The following is an 18762-nucleotide window of genomic DNA, read 5'->3' as shown; positions in this document are numbered from 1 at the left end:
GATTTGGCTATGATACCTAATATCAGTTTCCTCATTTGTATAATGGGACTGATAGTATCATGTATTATATAGATAATATTTATGATTGAATGAAATAATCCATGTCAAGCGCAGTGCCAGGCACATACATATGCCCAACAGATATAAGCAAATTATTCGTATGTTTATTCATAGAGAAGCAAGAATGGAATATGCAGGGAGGTCCATTATAGGCAGAACAAGGGCAAAAATGCATGGCTGGAGGAGTCAGTTGGGAGCAGCGAACACTTTTTGGTGCGTGGAGCTTTATCCCAAAGCTTCTAAGTCACGGAAAAGGAATCCAGGCTCTGCTCTGGGAATACACAGCCACAGGCTGCAGGCCCAACACAGGCAGCACTTAGTGGACCCCAGGAGAAATGACTGAGATCAGAGAACTCAGACCAGGGGTGGGGCAGGCTAGACACAGTCATTCCAAGGGACAATGGGTCAGTGTCCAATTTAAATGTAGCCTGTGGCAATGCAAGAGGAAGCTCTGCCCATGAAGACATTTGCAGGCCCACATTCAGATGCCCTTTGGAGGAAGCCAGAAAGTTGCTGGATAGGATTGAGAAGACCACAAGGAAAAGGGGTTGTTGGCTTTTTCTGAGCTTGAACTCCCCAGGATATCAAGCAAGAGACGGAGGTCCCCAAACCTGCTCTGGGCAGCAGAAGTTTGCAGAGGAAGGAGTACTACTAAGCCCATATCCTCGGGCTGAGAGGAGTGAGGCAAGAAGGCTACAGAGAGCCAGTTTCTGGGAAGAAAAACAGCTCTGGCCTCTGATTTAAGGGTGGATGCGCACTGAACCCTGTGGCCTCCAGGGGGCGCTCAGGACCAAGCATGGACAAGCACTTTCTCAGCCCAGACCAGAGGGCTGGGAGGAACTCTGGAGAAGCAGAAATGGCCACCTCAAGGGAACAGAGAAGCAAGGCCAGCCGTATTTGGGTCCCCTGAGAAGAGTTGCCTTATGCCCTGTGACTGACATCAGAATGGCCAACATATCCACAGCCTGGCTTCCCGAATGGACACAGTCCTCTGCCTCTTAGCTCTTGCTCAGAATTTGAGCTTCAGCAGAACTGCCTGCCATGCAGAAGACTCGGCCTGTCTAGTCCCTGTGGAGGTGGGGCGGGGGAGATGGGCAGGGGCTGGGGGAGGGCATGATGGGGAGGTTGGGAAGCAGAGAGGGGAAGGGGAAGGCTCCTCTAATGCTATCTAAGCCCCCTTAGGGTAGAAAAGAATTAGGAAACAGTAGTGGAAAAGTTTCACAAATCACTCTTCCAAGATAGGTAGACCCAGGGGTGCTGTGAAGGGAACCAGTGCTGTGTGGGGAAAAAGAAAAAGAAGCTAAACTGAAAAATTGCCATCCCATATATGTGCTCAGAGTCCTGCTAGGCCAGAGGAGGCTGCTCCCCTGGGCCCACAGGACCATGCCATGTCCTGATAATATGACTACTGAAGACCCTCACTGTGGATTTCCCTGGCCCCCCTGCCAATCTCTCTCTCTCTTAAAAAAAAAAAAAAAAACACATTTTCATTTGTAAGTCAAACGAGAACATTGGGCCTGATGGCAGAGGCCTAGTGGCATGTTCCAGAGGTCCCACAGATCTCTGTTTTCCTGTTGAGAGAAAACTTTGCAGAGTAGAAGAAGAATTTGAGACCTTTGTTAAGGTTATATAGGGGAATGTCAGGGGCATGGAGCCATCTGACAGGGATCAGGGCCCTTTGGGGCTGGACTGGGGAACAGGGGTCCTGGAACCTCATCCTGGCCCATAGCTGACTGCCCATATTTGTCTTCTGATTCAGCAGCCAAGTCTCAGATGGGGATGAGGCAGGCTTTGGGAGTGGCCCCAAGGAGTACTGAAGATAGCAGTTACTAGAGATAGCAGGTAAGATTCTAGCACTGGAGGAAGAGAGGCATGTGGGGATGGGACACTGGAGAGAGAAACAAGACCAGGTAAAAGGCAGTGACAAGGGGACTTGTGACCCCAGATCACAGTGTGCTTCCCATTATTAGCACACCACCAATTCCTGATATTCCCCTCACCCCAGAAGCAAAGAAGGAATTCCCAGAAGGAATTGTTAGGAATTCAGTTGCAACATTAGCAACACTAGTTAGTAGGCAAAATCCATTACTTTTTTCATTCAACAGTTATTGAGCACCTATTATGCACCAGGTAGTATTTTAGGTGGGGAGAATGTAATGGTAAGTAAGACGGGCAAAACAAAGGAAAAAAAGCAACAAATAAATAGATGAAATTTCACGATTTAATAAATGACACAAAAGAAATATGTGAGTGTCTGAAATGGCTAGATAAGGTGGTCAAGAAAGGTTTCATTCAGAAGATAACATTTAGGCAAGGCTCAGCAGTAAATATTGTGAAACCCCAGTTACAGTTCTGTTTATTCTGTGATGGGTAAATAAAGCCCTTTTCCCTTAAGGTGGAAATTCCCAGGAAAGACTAATTACTAAAATGCAATCTGCAAGAGAGAGACACCTCTTTCTGCCCCATTCAGCCCTTCCCTCCCAGGTGATTTTTCTAAGCACTTTGCCAGTGGGGGGGGTGGGACTTGTACATATGGCGACAGTGAAATATTATTGACCCATCAAGGGCAAAGCTGAAGGGGTTTGGGAATGCCCCAAAAGACCCTTGATGAAGTTTGTAAAAAGAGTATTTCTAAGTGTGTTTGCTAAATAGATATAATTATCAGTGTCTTTGTCTTAGAACATGGCTTGACACTTAGTACACAAAAATGGTAGTTTCCTCTACTTCTTTCCTCCCCCCGCCCACCCCATTGTAGAGGTCCAACCACAGCAAGGTGATCGTCAATCATTCTATGTCCTTCCTTGACCTTATGGGCACCTGGACCCATCACCAAGGTGATGAGAGTCACAGCCGGGTATCAACGCATGGGCTAGTTACTGCTCAAAAGTCATTGAAGGGGGATGGGCCCTCTTGCCGGGAAAAGTTAGTCTTGGACTCAGATTTCTGTCCAGACCCTGACCTTATTTGCACTGATGTAATCAGCTAATATTGGCATAGTTGTGAGAGACGGGACTTGGAGGATCAGCAGGCCATGGTGGGGGTGGTGCTGCCACCATCTCTATATAGGGAGCTGAGCCGGAGTCCAGAGCTTTCTGTAGCACCTCAGCATGGCTCGGGCACTGGGAACACCCATTGCACTGGGGTTGGTGGGCCTATGCTGGTCTCTGGCTGTTGCCCACCCTCTTCCTCCGTGAGTAAAGCTTGAGCTGGGGAAGGACTGGGGACTGGGCTAGACTTGGTTAGGGCCAGTTTTTAGGCCAGGGCAACTGTGAAGACAGGTGTGAAGAGCGAAGGGAGAGGAATTGGGCCCAGTGGATCCAGACAACTGTCTTCTCTCTAGGAACGGTACTCCAGGGAACAGGACTGAAGGTGGGAGTGGGACCAGAGGGAACCCAGGTGTGACTGGTAAGGCCCTGCCTCCCTGGAGTCTGTCTGTCCACCTATGTCTCTGCAACGTATTACCTGACTGGTCTTTTCCTTGCACCTCCCCACCCCCACCCCAGAACTCTGCTTGGATGGCTCAAGCTTTGACGCTACCACCCTGGATGAACACGGGGCTATGCAGTTTTTTAAAGGTAGGAGGGGCTGGAATTGGGGCATTTGGGACTTCAGACTTGGTCCCATTCTCCGAGGGTGTATCTGTCTGTGGGAGATCTTAGAAGTTAACTGAGGGCATCACCCACAGCTTCTTGGTAACTATCACAGGAGGCCAAAACTTTGTTCTGGGTCCTCAATGAGTGTGTGTTTTTCAGGGGAGTTTGTGTGGAGCAGTCAAAAATGGGTCCGGGAGTTAATCTCAGAGAGGTGGAAGAATTTCACCAACACCGTGGATGCTGCATTCCGGCGTGGTCACAGCAGTGTCTTCCTGATCAAGGTACTGCTGGGGCAAGGTCAGGGCTGGGCCAGGAAGTGCTGGAATGGACACTAGAGACCCTCCTTCAGGTGGCCCTAGATGGACCCCTTACAGTGGCTTCCTGGTTTCCTGCCCCTATGCCTTCCTTCCCTGAAAAAGCTCAAGCTAAGAGAGTATACGTGCACGTGGGCCTGGCAGGCATAGCAGCTAGTGGCTCTTCTTCAGGCCCAATCTCTATCCAGACCTCTCTGCTACTCCTCATGCTGTTGGCCATCCTTCCCTTCCTGGTAATGTCTTCCTTTGGTCTCTGACTCTGCCTCATGTACTTTTCATATGGTGGCCAGGCCGTTCATAACAATGGCACCTGGCCAAGGGGTGAGGGGAAGATGAAATCTAGTCTGCTGTGCTCACCAAGTCCCATGTCCTGGCCCAGGCTGTGTCTGCTTGGAGGAAGGGCACCTTCTCCTAAGTTGTACAAGGTGCCATGTGCTTGGGGCAGCCTTCATTCCCAGCTTTAGGTTCCCTCCTGCCTCTTTCTTGCTGTTTTCCAGCTTCCCATCCTCAGCCAGTCCCTGAATGTTCCTTGGAGATCTGTCCCAGCCCTTCAAAACACCCTCCTGAAGTGATCTCAACTACTGTCATGGCTCTGAGGTCTCTCTATGTTGTGGACACCAGATCTGGCTCCTCCCAGAGCCCCAGATATCTCTTTCCAATTTCCTGGCAGATATCTTTGGCTTAGATGTTCTGTGGGTACCTCAAATTCAGTATCCCCCAAATCAAGCTTAGTATCTTTCTTACAAACTCACCCTTTCTGCTGTGTCCTCTATTTCATTAAGTGGCACCACCCTGTGCCAGTTCCTGCACGTCAGGTACACTTGGGTCTCAAGATCTGGCCTTTGGTTATCTTTTCAGGCTTATCTCTTCCCCCACCACAATCACTGTGTGCCAGCTCCATGAGACTACATGTAATTCTCTGAGCATGCTCTGCACCTGCTCTCCCTCTGCTGTTGACACCCTTTATACAATTATCACACTGAATTCCTACTCCGTTTTCAACTCTTGGCCCCAATGCTTCCTCCTCTGTGAAGCCTTCCAGGAATTCTCTGGGTAGGCTTAAGCACTCCCTCTATATTTCCCATGCACTTCACCTGTTTCTACTCTGGTGGTTGCATGGCTAGGATTGTAGGAATCTTTCTGCTTTTGTACAGTGGACTCCTTGAAGGCAGAGACTGTCCTGTCATCCCTTTATCCCCAGTGCCTTTCACAATATGGTAGTCATTCAGCAACTGTTTCTCAAGTGAACAGATGAATAAACAATTGGATAGATGAACGAATGAATGTATGAATGGATGGATGATTGCAGGGTGACTGTGGATGTGTTTGCCAAGACTAATGGTATTACAGATAAATGTGTCATGAAAGTGTCAGATGTGTGCATGTGCTATAGCAACAGGGGGGATTTGCACAGTCAAGCTAATAGTATGTATTTGTCAAGAGGCAGCACACTGTCATCCACAGGTTAACTGAAAGTGTGTAGGGGCGCAAGGGGGATATTGTATAAATGCAGTAGATCAGAGATGTAATGTATGAATGCAGGTGGCAGTATGTGGGGTCCACAGTTAAAAATAGAGTGATTTGTATGCAGGGAGATAAAGTCTGGGTGTATCCTCCTGAGAAGGAGAAGGGATATCCGAAGTTGCTCCAAGAAGAGTTTCCTGGAATCCCATCACCAGTGGATGCAGCTGTGGAATGTCACCGTGGGGAATGCCAAGAGGAGGGTGTCCTCTTCTTCAAAGGTCAGCACAGGCTGGAATAAGAAAGCCTGGAGTAATGGTGGGCTGGTGGTGATTGAGGTAGTGGCAGGGATGGTGGTGGTGATGGAGCACCATGTGGCTTCCCAAGGAAGGGAAGAAATAGAGAAGCTGGTTATGGTCTAGAGGTCAAATAGGGGAAGGAGAAGAAGTCACCCTGCATGAGATAACGGGGTGTACTTCTGCTAAAATTCTTCACGGTTCCCCATCATCCTTAGGATGAATCTATGTTCTTTAGTCTTACATACAAGATTCTCCATGGCCAACTTCCTACTGACCCTCCAGCCTTGATACTCATCATGACTTTACCTTGAATATGAAGTTCCAGAGACTCTACACTGTTCCCTGTACACCTCATTTGCTCCATGCTTCAGACTTTCCTCCTTCTGGAGTTCCATCTCCTCCTCATCTCTGCCCTGTAATTCCTGCTTTAAGTATGAGTTTAAATATCACCTTCTCTGGAAACATTTCCCTGTCTCCCCTAAATGCACTTGCTGAGCCAATCATATGCATTTTGCTGCTGAAGTTTATTATATGACTCACTCTCTTCAACTGTTTCCCTGCTGGGCTGTGAGTTCCACGGGGCCAGGACTGTATCTGGCCCATCATGGGTCCCACTGCTAGCTTAAGGGAGGGCATAACCTGGCCTCACTGAATGTTGACTGATTGGACAAAGGTAACCAAACGTGGTTCTGGGACTTGGCTACGGGAACCAAAAAGGAGCGTTCCTGGCCAGCTGTTGGGGAATGCTCCTCTGCCCTGCGATGGCTCGGCCGCTACTACTGCTTCCGGGGTAACCAATTCCTGCGCTTCCACCCCGTCACGGGAGAGGTGCTTCCAAAGTACCCTCTGGATGTTCGAGACTACTTCATATCCTGCCCTGGCAGAGGTGAGAAAGCCCCAACCCCTGCAATCCACCTGAATTCACCTACCTTCCCTGAGTTTGCAGACCCCACCTACCCTAGCTCCTACTTTATTTCTGTGATATAGCACCTTGGCCCTTGCCCTAGCCCAATCTCCATTTTGGACACTCCCAGTTGTCCTCCTATGGAAGAGGTCTACATCCCCACTAACCCTAGCCATCTCGGCCACCTCGGATTCATTCTGACCTCCGGCCTCCCTCTGTGTTCCCCTTCACCTATTTCTCTTCCCAGGCCATGGACACAGGAATGGGATGGGCCATGGGAATGGTACCCATCATGGCCATGGGGATATGCACTGTAGCCCACATTCAGTCTTGTCTGCACTGCTTACCGACAACCATGGTGCCACATATGCCTTCAGTGGTGAGAGATGCCTCCTGACTCCCCCATCTCTGCCCTCCATACCTCCTGTCTCTTTCATATATCTCTGATTACTTCCTCCATTTTCATCACTGCATGCTTTATTTTGTCCCCTTGGGCCCCAACCTTAGCCTCCTTGGCATGCAGTTTTTTATCCCTCATCTCCTCTGGTGCATATTGTTCAACCTTGTCTCTCATTGCCCAGGCCTCTAACTTCATCTACCTGACTACCTCACAGGACCATCTACTCTCAGGTCTGTGCCCTCTTTTGGTCTCTATGACTCCTCATATTCCCTTAGCTCTTGCATGTCTTGCTAGGTCCTCTAGCTCCCCTTAAGCATATCCTCAGGAGCTCAATCTTTTCCCAAGTGCCTCTTGGTTCTTAGCTCAGGCCTCTGGGCACAGCATTACCTGGGATGAGATGTTCCTATTGCTGAGAACCAGCCAAGAAACTCTGGGTCCCTTAGACCTCTAGGAGATAGATTTGCTGGACTAAGGAGGTTTCTTCGCTTAGTGACCAGATAGACATCTCTCTCCAGACCTTTGGCATTAGTTAGTAAAAGCCATGTAAGGATATCTAGGGATGTTCTGGCATTAGTCAGGAAGAGAGTGATGAGTCTTGATCCACCTTGAATAGCTCCAAGAGAAGGAGTAAACAAATACTCAGCCTAAGATATACATATGATCAGATATAAATTTAAAATAGTGGTGAGAACATAGAACAGTGAAAATCCATTTTTGCTCCTAACTCCTGGACAAATCTGATCAGATATGACTACCATGGTATAATGGAAAAGACACAGTTGTGAGGAGAGTATATCCCCACAACAGGAATGCATGGTGTAGTGAGAACATTCATCCATGAAGAAACACACACCTGCAATGAAAATATAGGCTTATACCGAGAATAAATGCCATAGTAAGAACACATAATTATCAACATGTAGCTGTGGTGAGAGCATGGGACCATTGGGAGGACAGATAGAAAAAGGGAGACAGAGATAGAGGTAGGTAGGGAGAGATATTGAGGAAACAGGGCTGCAGGGACCACATAAAGATGTACAGAGAATACCCAACCATGGAGAGATCATAGAACCTCCAGGCCATGTGGCCATGAATAGAATGCAGCTGAACTCCTAAATCAAAAGTATTAAATACGTTTCCTAGCTGATGAGAGAACACTGTTACGTTAAAAATCCCCAGCTGAGGTGACAACCCTAGTGTGACCCAGCTACTCAGCATAGGCCTGGTCCTCTCCCATCTCTGACATATCTTTCTCTGTTCTCTGCCCCCTAGCTCCTTACCCATTGTTTCTGCTTTTTCACGATGTTGGCTTGCACAAGGCCCATCATGCCCTCTCCCTTCTCCTAGTCATGATCTTTTAGCCTCAGGTCCAACTGGGAACTGCCTCTGCTGCTCTCTTTTTTCCTGCTTGGGTTGCCAGAAAGGAAATCTGACTGACCCAGCCCATATTTTTATTCTAGCCCACACTGAAGTGGTTGCTGGCCAGTCTGTGCATTGCCTGGTGAGGGCTCATCACTTATTTCCTCTGCACAAAGAGCGCCACAGCCCATTCTCAAAATAGGGGTCATAAGCAGGGTAGTTTCTGCAGGAGGTGAAGGTGGCTATGTAGTCACTATGACATGCCTGGTAAACAGCTATAAAGGGAGCTTGTGGCTATTGTGAGAACATCGGCTATTTATGCAACAAGTGTTTATTGAGCACCTGAGAGGCACCAGATGTAGTTCTAAGCACTGGGATACAGGAGGCAGCATGGCAGATGAGACAGGTGCCCTCACACAGTCTGACAAGGGGAGAAAGGACCATAAGAAAAGGAAAGAAGAGAATACTTTCAGGTAGTAGTGAAGTGTTATGGGAACATCAGGACGTTCCTTATCCTCAAATATCATTTGGAGGTGGTATAAATGGATTTAAAAATTGTTGATGTTTAAAAATATAAAATAAAAAATGTTAGGTGTCAGAGAAAAGCTGTGAAGAAATTAAGACAGGATAATGAGATAGAGGTGAGGAAAATGAGGGGGACCTTCTTTGAAGAGATGCTTTTTGAGCTGATATTTCAGTAATAAAAAGGCATTAGGTAAGTAAAATAAGATAAAATCAGAGAGGAAGGCAAACCATAAGAGACTTATTTTATTTATTTGTCAGAGAGAGTGAAAGTGAGTGAGCGAGAGAGCACAAGCAGGGGGAAGCACAAGAAGGAGAAGCAGGCTCCCCACTGAGCAGGGAACCTGATGTGGGACTTGATTTCAGGACCCTCAGATAATGACCTGAGCCAAACGCAGATGCTTAACTGATTGAGCCACCCAGGTGTCCCAAGAGACTCTTAACTATAGGAAACAAACCGAGGGTTACTCAAGGGGAAGGAGGTGAGAGGGATGGGATAACGGGGTGGTAGGCATTAAGGAGGGCACTTGAGATAATGAGAACTGGTTGTTGTAAACAACTGATGAAATCACTAAATTCTACCCCTGAAACTAATAACACACTGTACTTTAAATTGAATTTAAATAAAAAAATTTTTTTTAAAGCATTAGGTACATAAAGCACTGGGGGGGGGGGGGGGAAGCATTTTAGAGAGGATAGATAGCATATACTTTGAGGAATCAGGAAAGGAGGCCAGAGTGGCTAGAGAACAATATAAGAGCAGGTGAATGGCTTGAAAAGAGGGAGACTGGGGAAAAATTACATATACCTGATAAGGATTTTCAACTGTGAAAGAAAACCAGGAGGGGGTCTTGAGCAGGGCTGTGATATGTTCTCACTTATTTTTTAAAGATCATCCTGGAGCACACAGTCATTAGAGATACAATGGTGTAAGCAGGGAATCCAGCTAGTAGTTCTTGCAGTTGTCTGGATTAGAGGCAATGATAGTGTGGACTAGGATAATAGCACCAGAGGTGGTGAGGAGTCATCTTGATATCTTTTGGAGGTCGAGGTAACAGCATTAACCAATGGACTGAATATTGGTTGGAGTAGGGAATGAAAAAGAGAGGTCTTAAGAATGACTTAGCTTTCTGGGACTAGGCAACTGGGTGACTGGTGGTTTCCTCTTTCTAAAATTGGGAAAGATGAGGTAGGTGTGTGTGTGTGTGTGTGTGTGTGTGTATGCGTGTGCGTGTGTGTCTGGCAGGGAGCAGACATCAGCTTGGACACTGCAGGGTTTTGGTGTCTAATGGCCCCACGTGGACATATTGGGCAGGCAGTTAAGTTTGAGCCTGATGCCCAAAGGAGAGGTCTATGAAAGCTGAAGAGAACAGATCCAAAGTCATCAGCATGTAGATGGTATTTAAAGCCCTAGACGGGGTGAAATCACCAAGAGAGTGAGTGTAGGTAGTGAAGAGGCCCAAACTAGAGGATTCCAATATAAGATATCAGGCTGAAGAGAAGGGTAGTAAAAAAAAAAAAAAAAAAAAAAAAAAGGAACACTGGAAGAGGCTGGTATCACAGAAGCCAAGATCCAAAAAAAGATATTTCAAGAAGAGAGTCGTGAGCAGTCAAATGCTGCTGAGAGGTGGAGCAGGATGGAGACAGAGAATTGACGATTAGATTTGGCAAGTTGGAGGACACTGACGACCTTGAAAAGTACGGTTTCAGTGGAGGAGGGAAACAAGTGTAAGTGAAGTGGTTAAGGAAGGAGAGGTAAATGGGAACTTACATAATTCCCTTAATAAATCTTTATGAGGAGGGGAGAAGAAAATTAGGGCACTTGTCTGGCTACTCCCTCACTCTCCTGCCACATCAGGGGATTAGGGAACACAGCCAGAGTGAGAACACTTGGTGGGATCATGCTGTGGTGCTTCTCTTTTACCTTCTGGTCACTGTCCCTCATTGTCTACAGTATCTCTGTACATGGATGTCTGAGATGCATAGGGAGCCCCTGCCAAACCCCATGACTTTGGCCTCACTTGGCACCTTAGCCACTGTTCTCCATGCTTGCCCTTCTGTCAGGCCCCTAGTAACTCCAGATCCAATCAGGGCACCATGCCGAACTTTGCTGCTCAAGTCCTGCTCTATTTCCTCTCACCCGGCCTCTTCCCTCTTGGCCTCTGGATGTATTCTCTTCCCCTTCTCAGGACCTATCCCTGCACCTGTTACTTGCCTATTCACTGCCTGGCCTTTTACCATCAATACTTGAGAGGTACCTCTGATACCCAACAGGGTCCCACTACTGGCGTCTGGACACTAGCAAGGATGGGTGGCACAGCTGGCCCATTGTCCATCAGTGGCCCCAGGGTCCTTCAGCAGTGGATGCGGCCTTTTCCTGGGACAGTAAAGTCTACCTAATCCAGGTATGTGTTGGGAAAGAGGCTTGAAATGGGGACTGGAAGAATATCCAGCTCTATGCTGATTAATTCCTTTGTCTTCCAGGGCACTCAGGTATATATCTACCTGACAAAAGGAGGCTATACTCTAGTAGATGGTTATCCAAAGAGGTTGGAGAAGGAATTTGGGAGCCCTCATGGGATCAACCTTGAGGCTGTGGATGCAGCCTTTACTTGTCCAGGGACTTCTCGGCTCCACATTATGGCAGGTGAGGGGCATCTGGATACCAAAGGGTGGTTTGTTCTGCTTCTTCTCCATTGCATAGATCCCCATTGGGGCATGGGGAAGGGTAAGGTGAGAATCCCATGATGTGGAAGCAATGTTTTGTCTGTCGCCTTCTTCCCAGGACGGAAGCTGTGGTGGCTGGACCTGAAGTTAGGACCTCAAGCCACGTGGATGGAGCTTCCTTGGCCCCATGAGAAGGTTGACGCAGCCCTGTGTATGGAAAAGTCCCTTGGCCCCAGCTCATGTTCTGCCCATGGTCCTGGCTTATACCTCATCCATGGCTCTGATTTGTACTGCTACAGTGATGTGGAGAAACTGAGCACAGCCAAGACTCTCCCCCAGCCCCAGAGAGTGGAGAACCTCCTGGGCTGCAGTCATTGACAGGAGCATTCTTGGGATGAGTCTGGCCCAGTTCCTTCTCCCTATTTTCCTCACAATAAAGCCAGAGTGAGTCTTTGCTGGACTCAAGGGGCCCTGGTTGTGGAAGAGTCTCATTTCTTTCTTGGAACTGAGGAGCTAGTAATATCTCTTTGGAGGCTGTCAAGTTCAAACAAGGCTGTGGGAAGCAAGGGAGGAGAGGGCTGAGGGAAAACTCCCAGAAGTAGACTCACACTCTGGACCATGGCCTCATCGGGGTTTAAGGCTAACCCCTCCTGACCTGGTGGCCCCTTGCCTTATGTGAATTTGGTGGATAGAAGAGTAGACTGACAAGCTCCACCTGCCACACACGGCTTTGTACTGGGAGGCCAGGCCATTGAGTGGCTTTTGATAAGTACCAGGTACCACTGGACCAGGAGAACTGCCTAAGATTCCTTCACCAGCCTCAATGGCTGGGAGTCCCTCCCAGAAGTCCAGGAGATGAATTTGGGCTTCTCAGGTCAGGATGCATCCAGGGCTTGAGGTTGGCTATGGCTGGAAACAGAGGTTAGGGGTGAGGCACCAGAGCTGTGGGGTCCACTCTGAAGAAGTGTCTTGAGCTTTCCCCTTCATCCATGATGGAGTCTAGATGATTCTCATAGGGCTGGGTACCCCTCCTTCAGTCTGAGAGGTGGGGGTAAGGCCAGAGTCTCAGGTCTGGGCCTTACTCAGTTGATGTGCTACATCTGGGCCCATCACTGCGTCATGCCAGAGCGCTTTGTGGTGTCTAAACAGTTATCCAGCAACTCTGGTATTTAGGTTAACTTCCTCCTCTCTATCAAAGGAAGAAATTTAAGTCTCTTCTTTCTTCTCTTTTCCTACCTGCTCTGTCACAGGGAAGCCTCCAGCTTGTTTCCAAGGAACTCCCAGAAAAGGTCCCACTCATGCTTCTTTCATTCACTCCACAGCTCCTAGGAGCAGAACAGTGTGTCAGTCAATGAATCACACAGTCTGTGCCTCAAGAATCTCCAACTGTACATTAGAGTAAAGAGGGGACCCCAGACAAGGTGTTAGATACATGCAATAAAGTGAAATAGAGGTGGAAATTAAGGGGGAAGAGCCTATCTATATACAAAGGAGAGTTGAATCAGCAATACCTGGGATGGAGGGGTTAGAAAAGGCCTCACACATAACACTTAATCTGAATTTTAAAAGACGAGTAGAATGTATGGACGTCCTTTAATAAATTCAGTACCTACTATGTACTACCGTGCCAGGAACATTATAGGCAGAGAAGGCAACATGAGCAAAAAAAAAAAAAAAAAAAAAAAAAAAGCCAGAGCAGAGGAAATAGCAGGACTGGGAACCACAGTTACTTAGGAGGGCTAAAAGAGGGGTTGGTGGGAGATGAGGTTGGAGAAGGAGGCAGGGGCTTGTCAGCTCATGTCAGGCTAAGAAGTACAGCTTTTGTCTGTCTTTGGGGCAATGAAGACTTACTAAGAGACTTTAAACATGGGCATGGCATGCTGAGGTTTGCATTTTAGAGAGATCATTCTGACTATGGAAGAGAGGATGCTGGGTGAAAGGAGCCCACAGTGAATGTGAGGAGATGGCTGAGGTGGGCGCTGTGGCCCACGTGGTAAACCACATAGGTCTGGGCACTGGGTGGCAAAGGAGATGAAGAGAAAAAGGCAGATTAAGAATATTTAGAAGATGTAATCAGAGAGGGAGACAAACCATAAGAGACTCTTAACCATAGGAAACAAACTGAGGGTTGCTGGAGGGGAGGGGAGTGTGAGGATGGGGTAACTGGGTGATGGGCATTAAGGAGGGCATGTGATATAATGAGCACTGGGTGTCATATACAATGGATGAATCACTGAACTCTACCTCTGAAACTAATAATACATTATATGTTAATTAACTGGATTTAAATAAAAAAAATAAACTGCACCAAAAATATTTAGAAGACAGTCTATAGGACTTGCTGATAGATTGGATAGAGGAGTGAGGGAAAGTGAGAAATCTCACATCCAAAAGGCTCCATGGGTCCTTTCCCCACTCACAATTGTACCTCCTCTTCCCAAACTTCCCATGGCACCTCTTGTAATTCACTCCATAGCTAACAAGCTTCTCTATACTCTTTACACACTCCACAGAGTGTTCTTTCTTTACCTCCATCAGGTTCTGCCCTAAGGTCCCTCCTCCTTTCCCTATAGCTGTCCCAATAGATGGGCAACAGTATTAGCTTTAGCATGACCCCCATACACATCTGTACCACTTCTCTTCCTCTTTCTATGCAGACTAAATTTCCCTTTCTTTGGCATCATGCAAGTGAGCCATACCATTCTCATGGCCATCATCTACCAACCACCTATGTTCTCTCAGTTGATGAAGCCATCCAATTAGTATGGCCAAACTCTAACCTTAGTGATTATTCACAATTGCTTCACCTGTGAAAAATCTTAAATTCCACCAGCCCACTTGTGACCACTTCTTACCTTTATCCCTCTGCCTCCTGCACAACTTCATACTCCTTCAGCTCCTTGCCTTTAGAGAATTTTAATCCTTTTATTATCTCCCAGTCCTCCATTGTCTGAATTTCCTACCCAAACTGAACATCAAGATCAATCACTTGAACAACTTTCTTAACAATAGTTTTTTAAAAAAAGATTTTATTTATTTATTTGACAGACCACAAGTAGGCAGAGAGGCAGGCAAAGGGAGAGGGAGAAGCAGGCTCCCCACTAAGCAGAGAGCCAGATGCGGGGATTGATCCCAGGACCCCAGGGCTCGATCCCAGGACCCCAGGGCTCCATCCAAGGACCCCGGGATCATGACCTGAGCTGAAGGCAGAGGCTTTAACTCACTGAGCCACCCAGGCGCCCCTAACAATACTTTTATTTCTGTCCCCTTTAACTTCTATTCAGTCAAGCCATAAAGAAGGAAAAGAAAAGAAATACAAAAGCCAACGTTAGGTGGAGAAAGAGCGAGAACTTTAGAATCAGACATATCTGAATTCCAATCCCAGCTAGGCTACTTACTAATTCTATATATCCGAGAAACACCTTCTCTGATCCTTGTGCGTGGTGTATGTGTGTGTACACACATGCTTGTATGCAAAATAGAAATGTGTATTGTAACAATGACTATTCAGTAAGCATATAGAAATCCCTTCAGATAGTCCAAGTAGAGAAGGATTTAATGCAAAGAATTTGTTACAAAGTTGTAAGGGAGGGGGTGTGCCTGGCTGATTCAGTTGGTAGAGCACCCAGCTCTTGACCTCAGGGTCGTGAGTTCAAGCCCCACATTGGGCAAAGAGCTTACTTAACAACAACAACAACAACAAAGTTGTAAGGGAAGTCTGAGAAACATAAAAAGGAAAGCAGAGTTACCCAGAGGTCAGGAAACTACCATTAATCTTGGTTTAGGTGAGCAAAAGAGAGAAAAGAGGAGCCCAAAGATCAAGGAGATGGAACCTACAGTTCTACACTAGCTGCTGATGCACCTGGAGTTTGTATTGCTGAAGCTACTGGAACCACTTCCACTTTTGCTAGGCAGGAACCACTGCTGCTGATGTGGCCAGAGAGCCTGCCAAGAGCAAGAGGACCTCTCCCCTCTCCCTTCCTCACGTGAGGGTTCCCACTGGTGGAACCTAACTGGAAAGAAGTGACAAAGGCATCTGAGAAATGTAGTTTTCAGATTTCCAGTCCTTCCCAGGGGAGAGTATAGAAGAGTGGGTGTGGGGATGAGTTCCAGCAGGCAATATCTGCCACATAGATTCAGCATAACTCTTGGTTGCAAGTAATAAAACCCAACTCAAATCAATGTTAAGTACAAAGGAAATTTACAAACTTATGTAACTTTAGACCAAGGTAAATATACATGTTAAATTGATGTTATCAGGCATTCGTCTCTCTCTACCTTGTAGCTCTGCTTTCTCTGAATTGGCTTTGTTCTCAGGCAGGCTCATCCTTCCCAGTGGCAAGATGTCCACCAGGTTTACCTTCTATGAGCAAATCTTGCCCAAAAGTTTGCAGGAAAATTCCTGGATCTGATTTCATCATGTGCCCATTTCTGAATTGATCACTTTGACCTGATTATGGGTTAGGAACTCAGTCACTGACATGGGTATGAGACTGGGTGATTCCCATCTGAGCCACATAGACTTAGAGTGGGGTGGGATGGATCTTTAAAGATCACTGATGCGCTTTTACCAATAAGAAGGGGGGTGGTGCTTGCTGTGCAGGTAACAACAGAGGCAACGACATGTCCCTGACAGGATAATACCTACCTTGTATGGTTTTTCTTGTACTCCATTCAAACTTCTTCTACTCCTCAGCTAAAGACTTTGATGATGTTGATATCACTAGGCACAAAATCCCTCAACCTCTTGCCTACTCCACTTCATTAATTACCCTACCTACACCCTTGCCCTCTCCCCTATCCCATCAGCCTATAAAGTTAAAGTGTCCAGTTCTTCTCCATGAGCCCTTGATCCTACCTCCTCTCGTTGTCTCTGGGCTCTCCCTCCATCTCTCATCATCTTTTTTCTTTATTTTCTAATTCATCTTCTCTACTGGTTTCTTTTTGTAGTTGATGCCTATGTTTAAAAAGGACAAAACCAGAATCTTTAACTTCCTATCACTCTTCAGCTACAGTCTATTTCTCCTTCCGAATTTCTCAAAAGGGAGGTAGGCACTTATTCTACCTCATTTTCATTTGTTCAATTCACTGTATTGTGGTTCCTGTCCTTGTTTTCTGCTGACACAGATCTTATCATGGGGATCCAGGCCTTCAATGTTGCCAGATTCAGAGGATATTTTTTTGCTTTGAACTTATTGGAAATCTTTGCTGCATTTGATGCTGTTGACCACTTCTTCCTCCTTGAAAGTCTCTCCTCCTTTGGACTTCTTCCATGACATTACTCTCTGCTGATTTTTCTCTTACTGTTTCTTCTCAGTTTTCTTCTTAGCCTTCTTCTCCTCTGCTGGTTCCCCAAATGCTGGTACTCCTAGAATTCAGGCCTAAGTCTTTTTTCTAGTCTTTTTTCTCACCCTATATGCTCTTCCTGGGAATGTATTAGAATAGTTCTGCTGAAGAAAGGGGTTGAGCAAGACCATGCCAGGGATAGCATGTGACTTATGAATTCCATTCCATATATTTGGAAGGATTTTACTCCTTATAGATTTTTTTATTTGTTTATTTGTCAGAAAGAAAGAGAGCACAAGCAGGGGGATGGCAGGCAGAGCAGGCAGAGGGAGAAGCAGGTTCCCCACTGAGCAATGAGCCCATTGTGGGACTCAATCCCAGTACCCTGGGATCATGACCTGAGCCGAAGGCAGATGCTTAACCAATTGAGCCACCCAGGCATCCCTCCTTATAGATTTTCAAATGACAATAACACCCAGAAGAAAGAGGGTTTATTGAATCAACTACAAGAAAGATTGCACTATCAAAGCAATACTTACAGGTAGTGGTAGAAAAGGCTGCCTTTACTTCATTAAGTGTCTTTGCCGCTAATAGAGATGAAAGATCTATTCTCCCATATATGGTGCCAACTGCCTGGTAATGTTAAATGGTTGGTCTATTAATCCAAAAAGCATAAAGCCAGTACTCTTATTAAGTGACTCTGGATAGATCTGCTTCTAATTCAAGTTTAGGAATAAATAGGTCCAGGTAATGATTTTAAAAGATCTCTGCCTCAGAGGGACCTAAGCTGGTCAGAACCACACACTGAGCATCTGAGGCAGTTCATAGGCTATTGGCTGCTCCTAGGTAGTGGAGAACATCAGAAGTGGGAAGAGATACAATAGAGGATAGATGAAGGACACAGGTTGATTCCCCATTAATCAGGAAGCTCTGCAGAGAGGAAGAGATCAGGGATTTAAGAAGACTGTGTGTGGGTCAAACTGTGCTACATGTGAACTGTAAAATTTGCTTTTTACATCTTAGCTAATTAGACTCCTTTCCCCACCCTCACCCCACTATCTGTGTATGTCTGGTTATCTGAAGAGATTTTCCTGAATATTGGAGCCACCCTATTCAATGGGGTTGGAAAGACAAGTATTCTGCTTTGTAAATAGGTGATATTTCTGGATTTTTTCATTTGTTCCAGCAGAACTCTGGAAGTCATCTCTTTATTCGTAATTCCATAGCCAATCAATCAGTTGATCACTATTTTTTGTGAATTCCACCTACTGTACATTTATTAAACCTGTGCAACTTTATCTATTCCTACTTCTACCACTATAATCATCTGCTACTTAGACTACATCAATTGCCTCCTAACTGGTCCCCACACTGCCAGTTTTGCTCTCCTCCTACCTATTGTCCATTTAGCAGCGGAAGTGACCTTCTAAAATGCAAGGGGGGACATGCCACTCTCCTGCCTCAAATGCTTTGATGATTTTCCATTCCCCTTAAAATAATGTCCAAAACCCTCAGCCTAATATACAAGGTCCTTTTTGATTCGGTAGGTGCCTACCCTTCCCAGTTCATCTAATAAGATGAGAATACTTCTAATAAGAATACTTCACCATTATCACATCCATACTGGCCTTTTTGTATTTCTCCTTGGACTTGGAATAATCTTCTCTTCTTCTGGCTGACCTCCAAGTCCTTCACCCCTTCCCCTCATGTAAGTGCCACTTCTTAATGAAAGCCTTCCCAAACCTCCCAGGCCAAATTTAGTCCACTCGTAGCATCCTGAACATCTCCTTTAAGATATTCATCACATTTCTAACCACATGCTTAATGTCTCTTTCCCGTTATTCAAGCTTCATGAAAATGGGGACTCAATCTTGCTTGTTTATATGTTCCTAGTACC

General features: G+C 46.3%; 1 protein-coding gene across 1 annotated transcript; it reads left to right on the top strand.

Annotated features, from left to right (window-relative positions):
- The first annotated feature begins 3129 nt into the window (after positions 1-3129).
- Positions 3130-12044, top strand: HPX (hemopexin). The gene is made up of 10 exons (XM_047693656.1): positions 3130-3250; positions 3401-3465; positions 3564-3635; positions 3813-3934; positions 5559-5709; positions 6401-6613; positions 6879-7010; positions 11187-11317; positions 11397-11559; positions 11698-12044. The coding sequence occupies exons 1-10, from the start codon at positions 3168-3170 to the stop codon at positions 11955-11957; spliced, it is 1392 nt and encodes a 463-aa protein (XP_047549612.1). The 5' UTR covers positions 3130-3167; the 3' UTR covers positions 11958-12044.
- Positions 12045-18762: the final 6718 nt, after the last annotated feature.

The sequence above is a fragment of the Lutra lutra genome, chromosome 10 (genome assembly GCF_902655055.1).
Source record: "Lutra lutra chromosome 10, mLutLut1.2, whole genome shotgun sequence".
Classification (NCBI taxonomy): domain Eukaryota; kingdom Metazoa; phylum Chordata; class Mammalia; order Carnivora; family Mustelidae; genus Lutra; species Lutra lutra.
The sequence above is the reverse complement of the archived record's forward strand: the minus strand, read 5'-3'. Positions and strand labels throughout refer to the sequence as shown.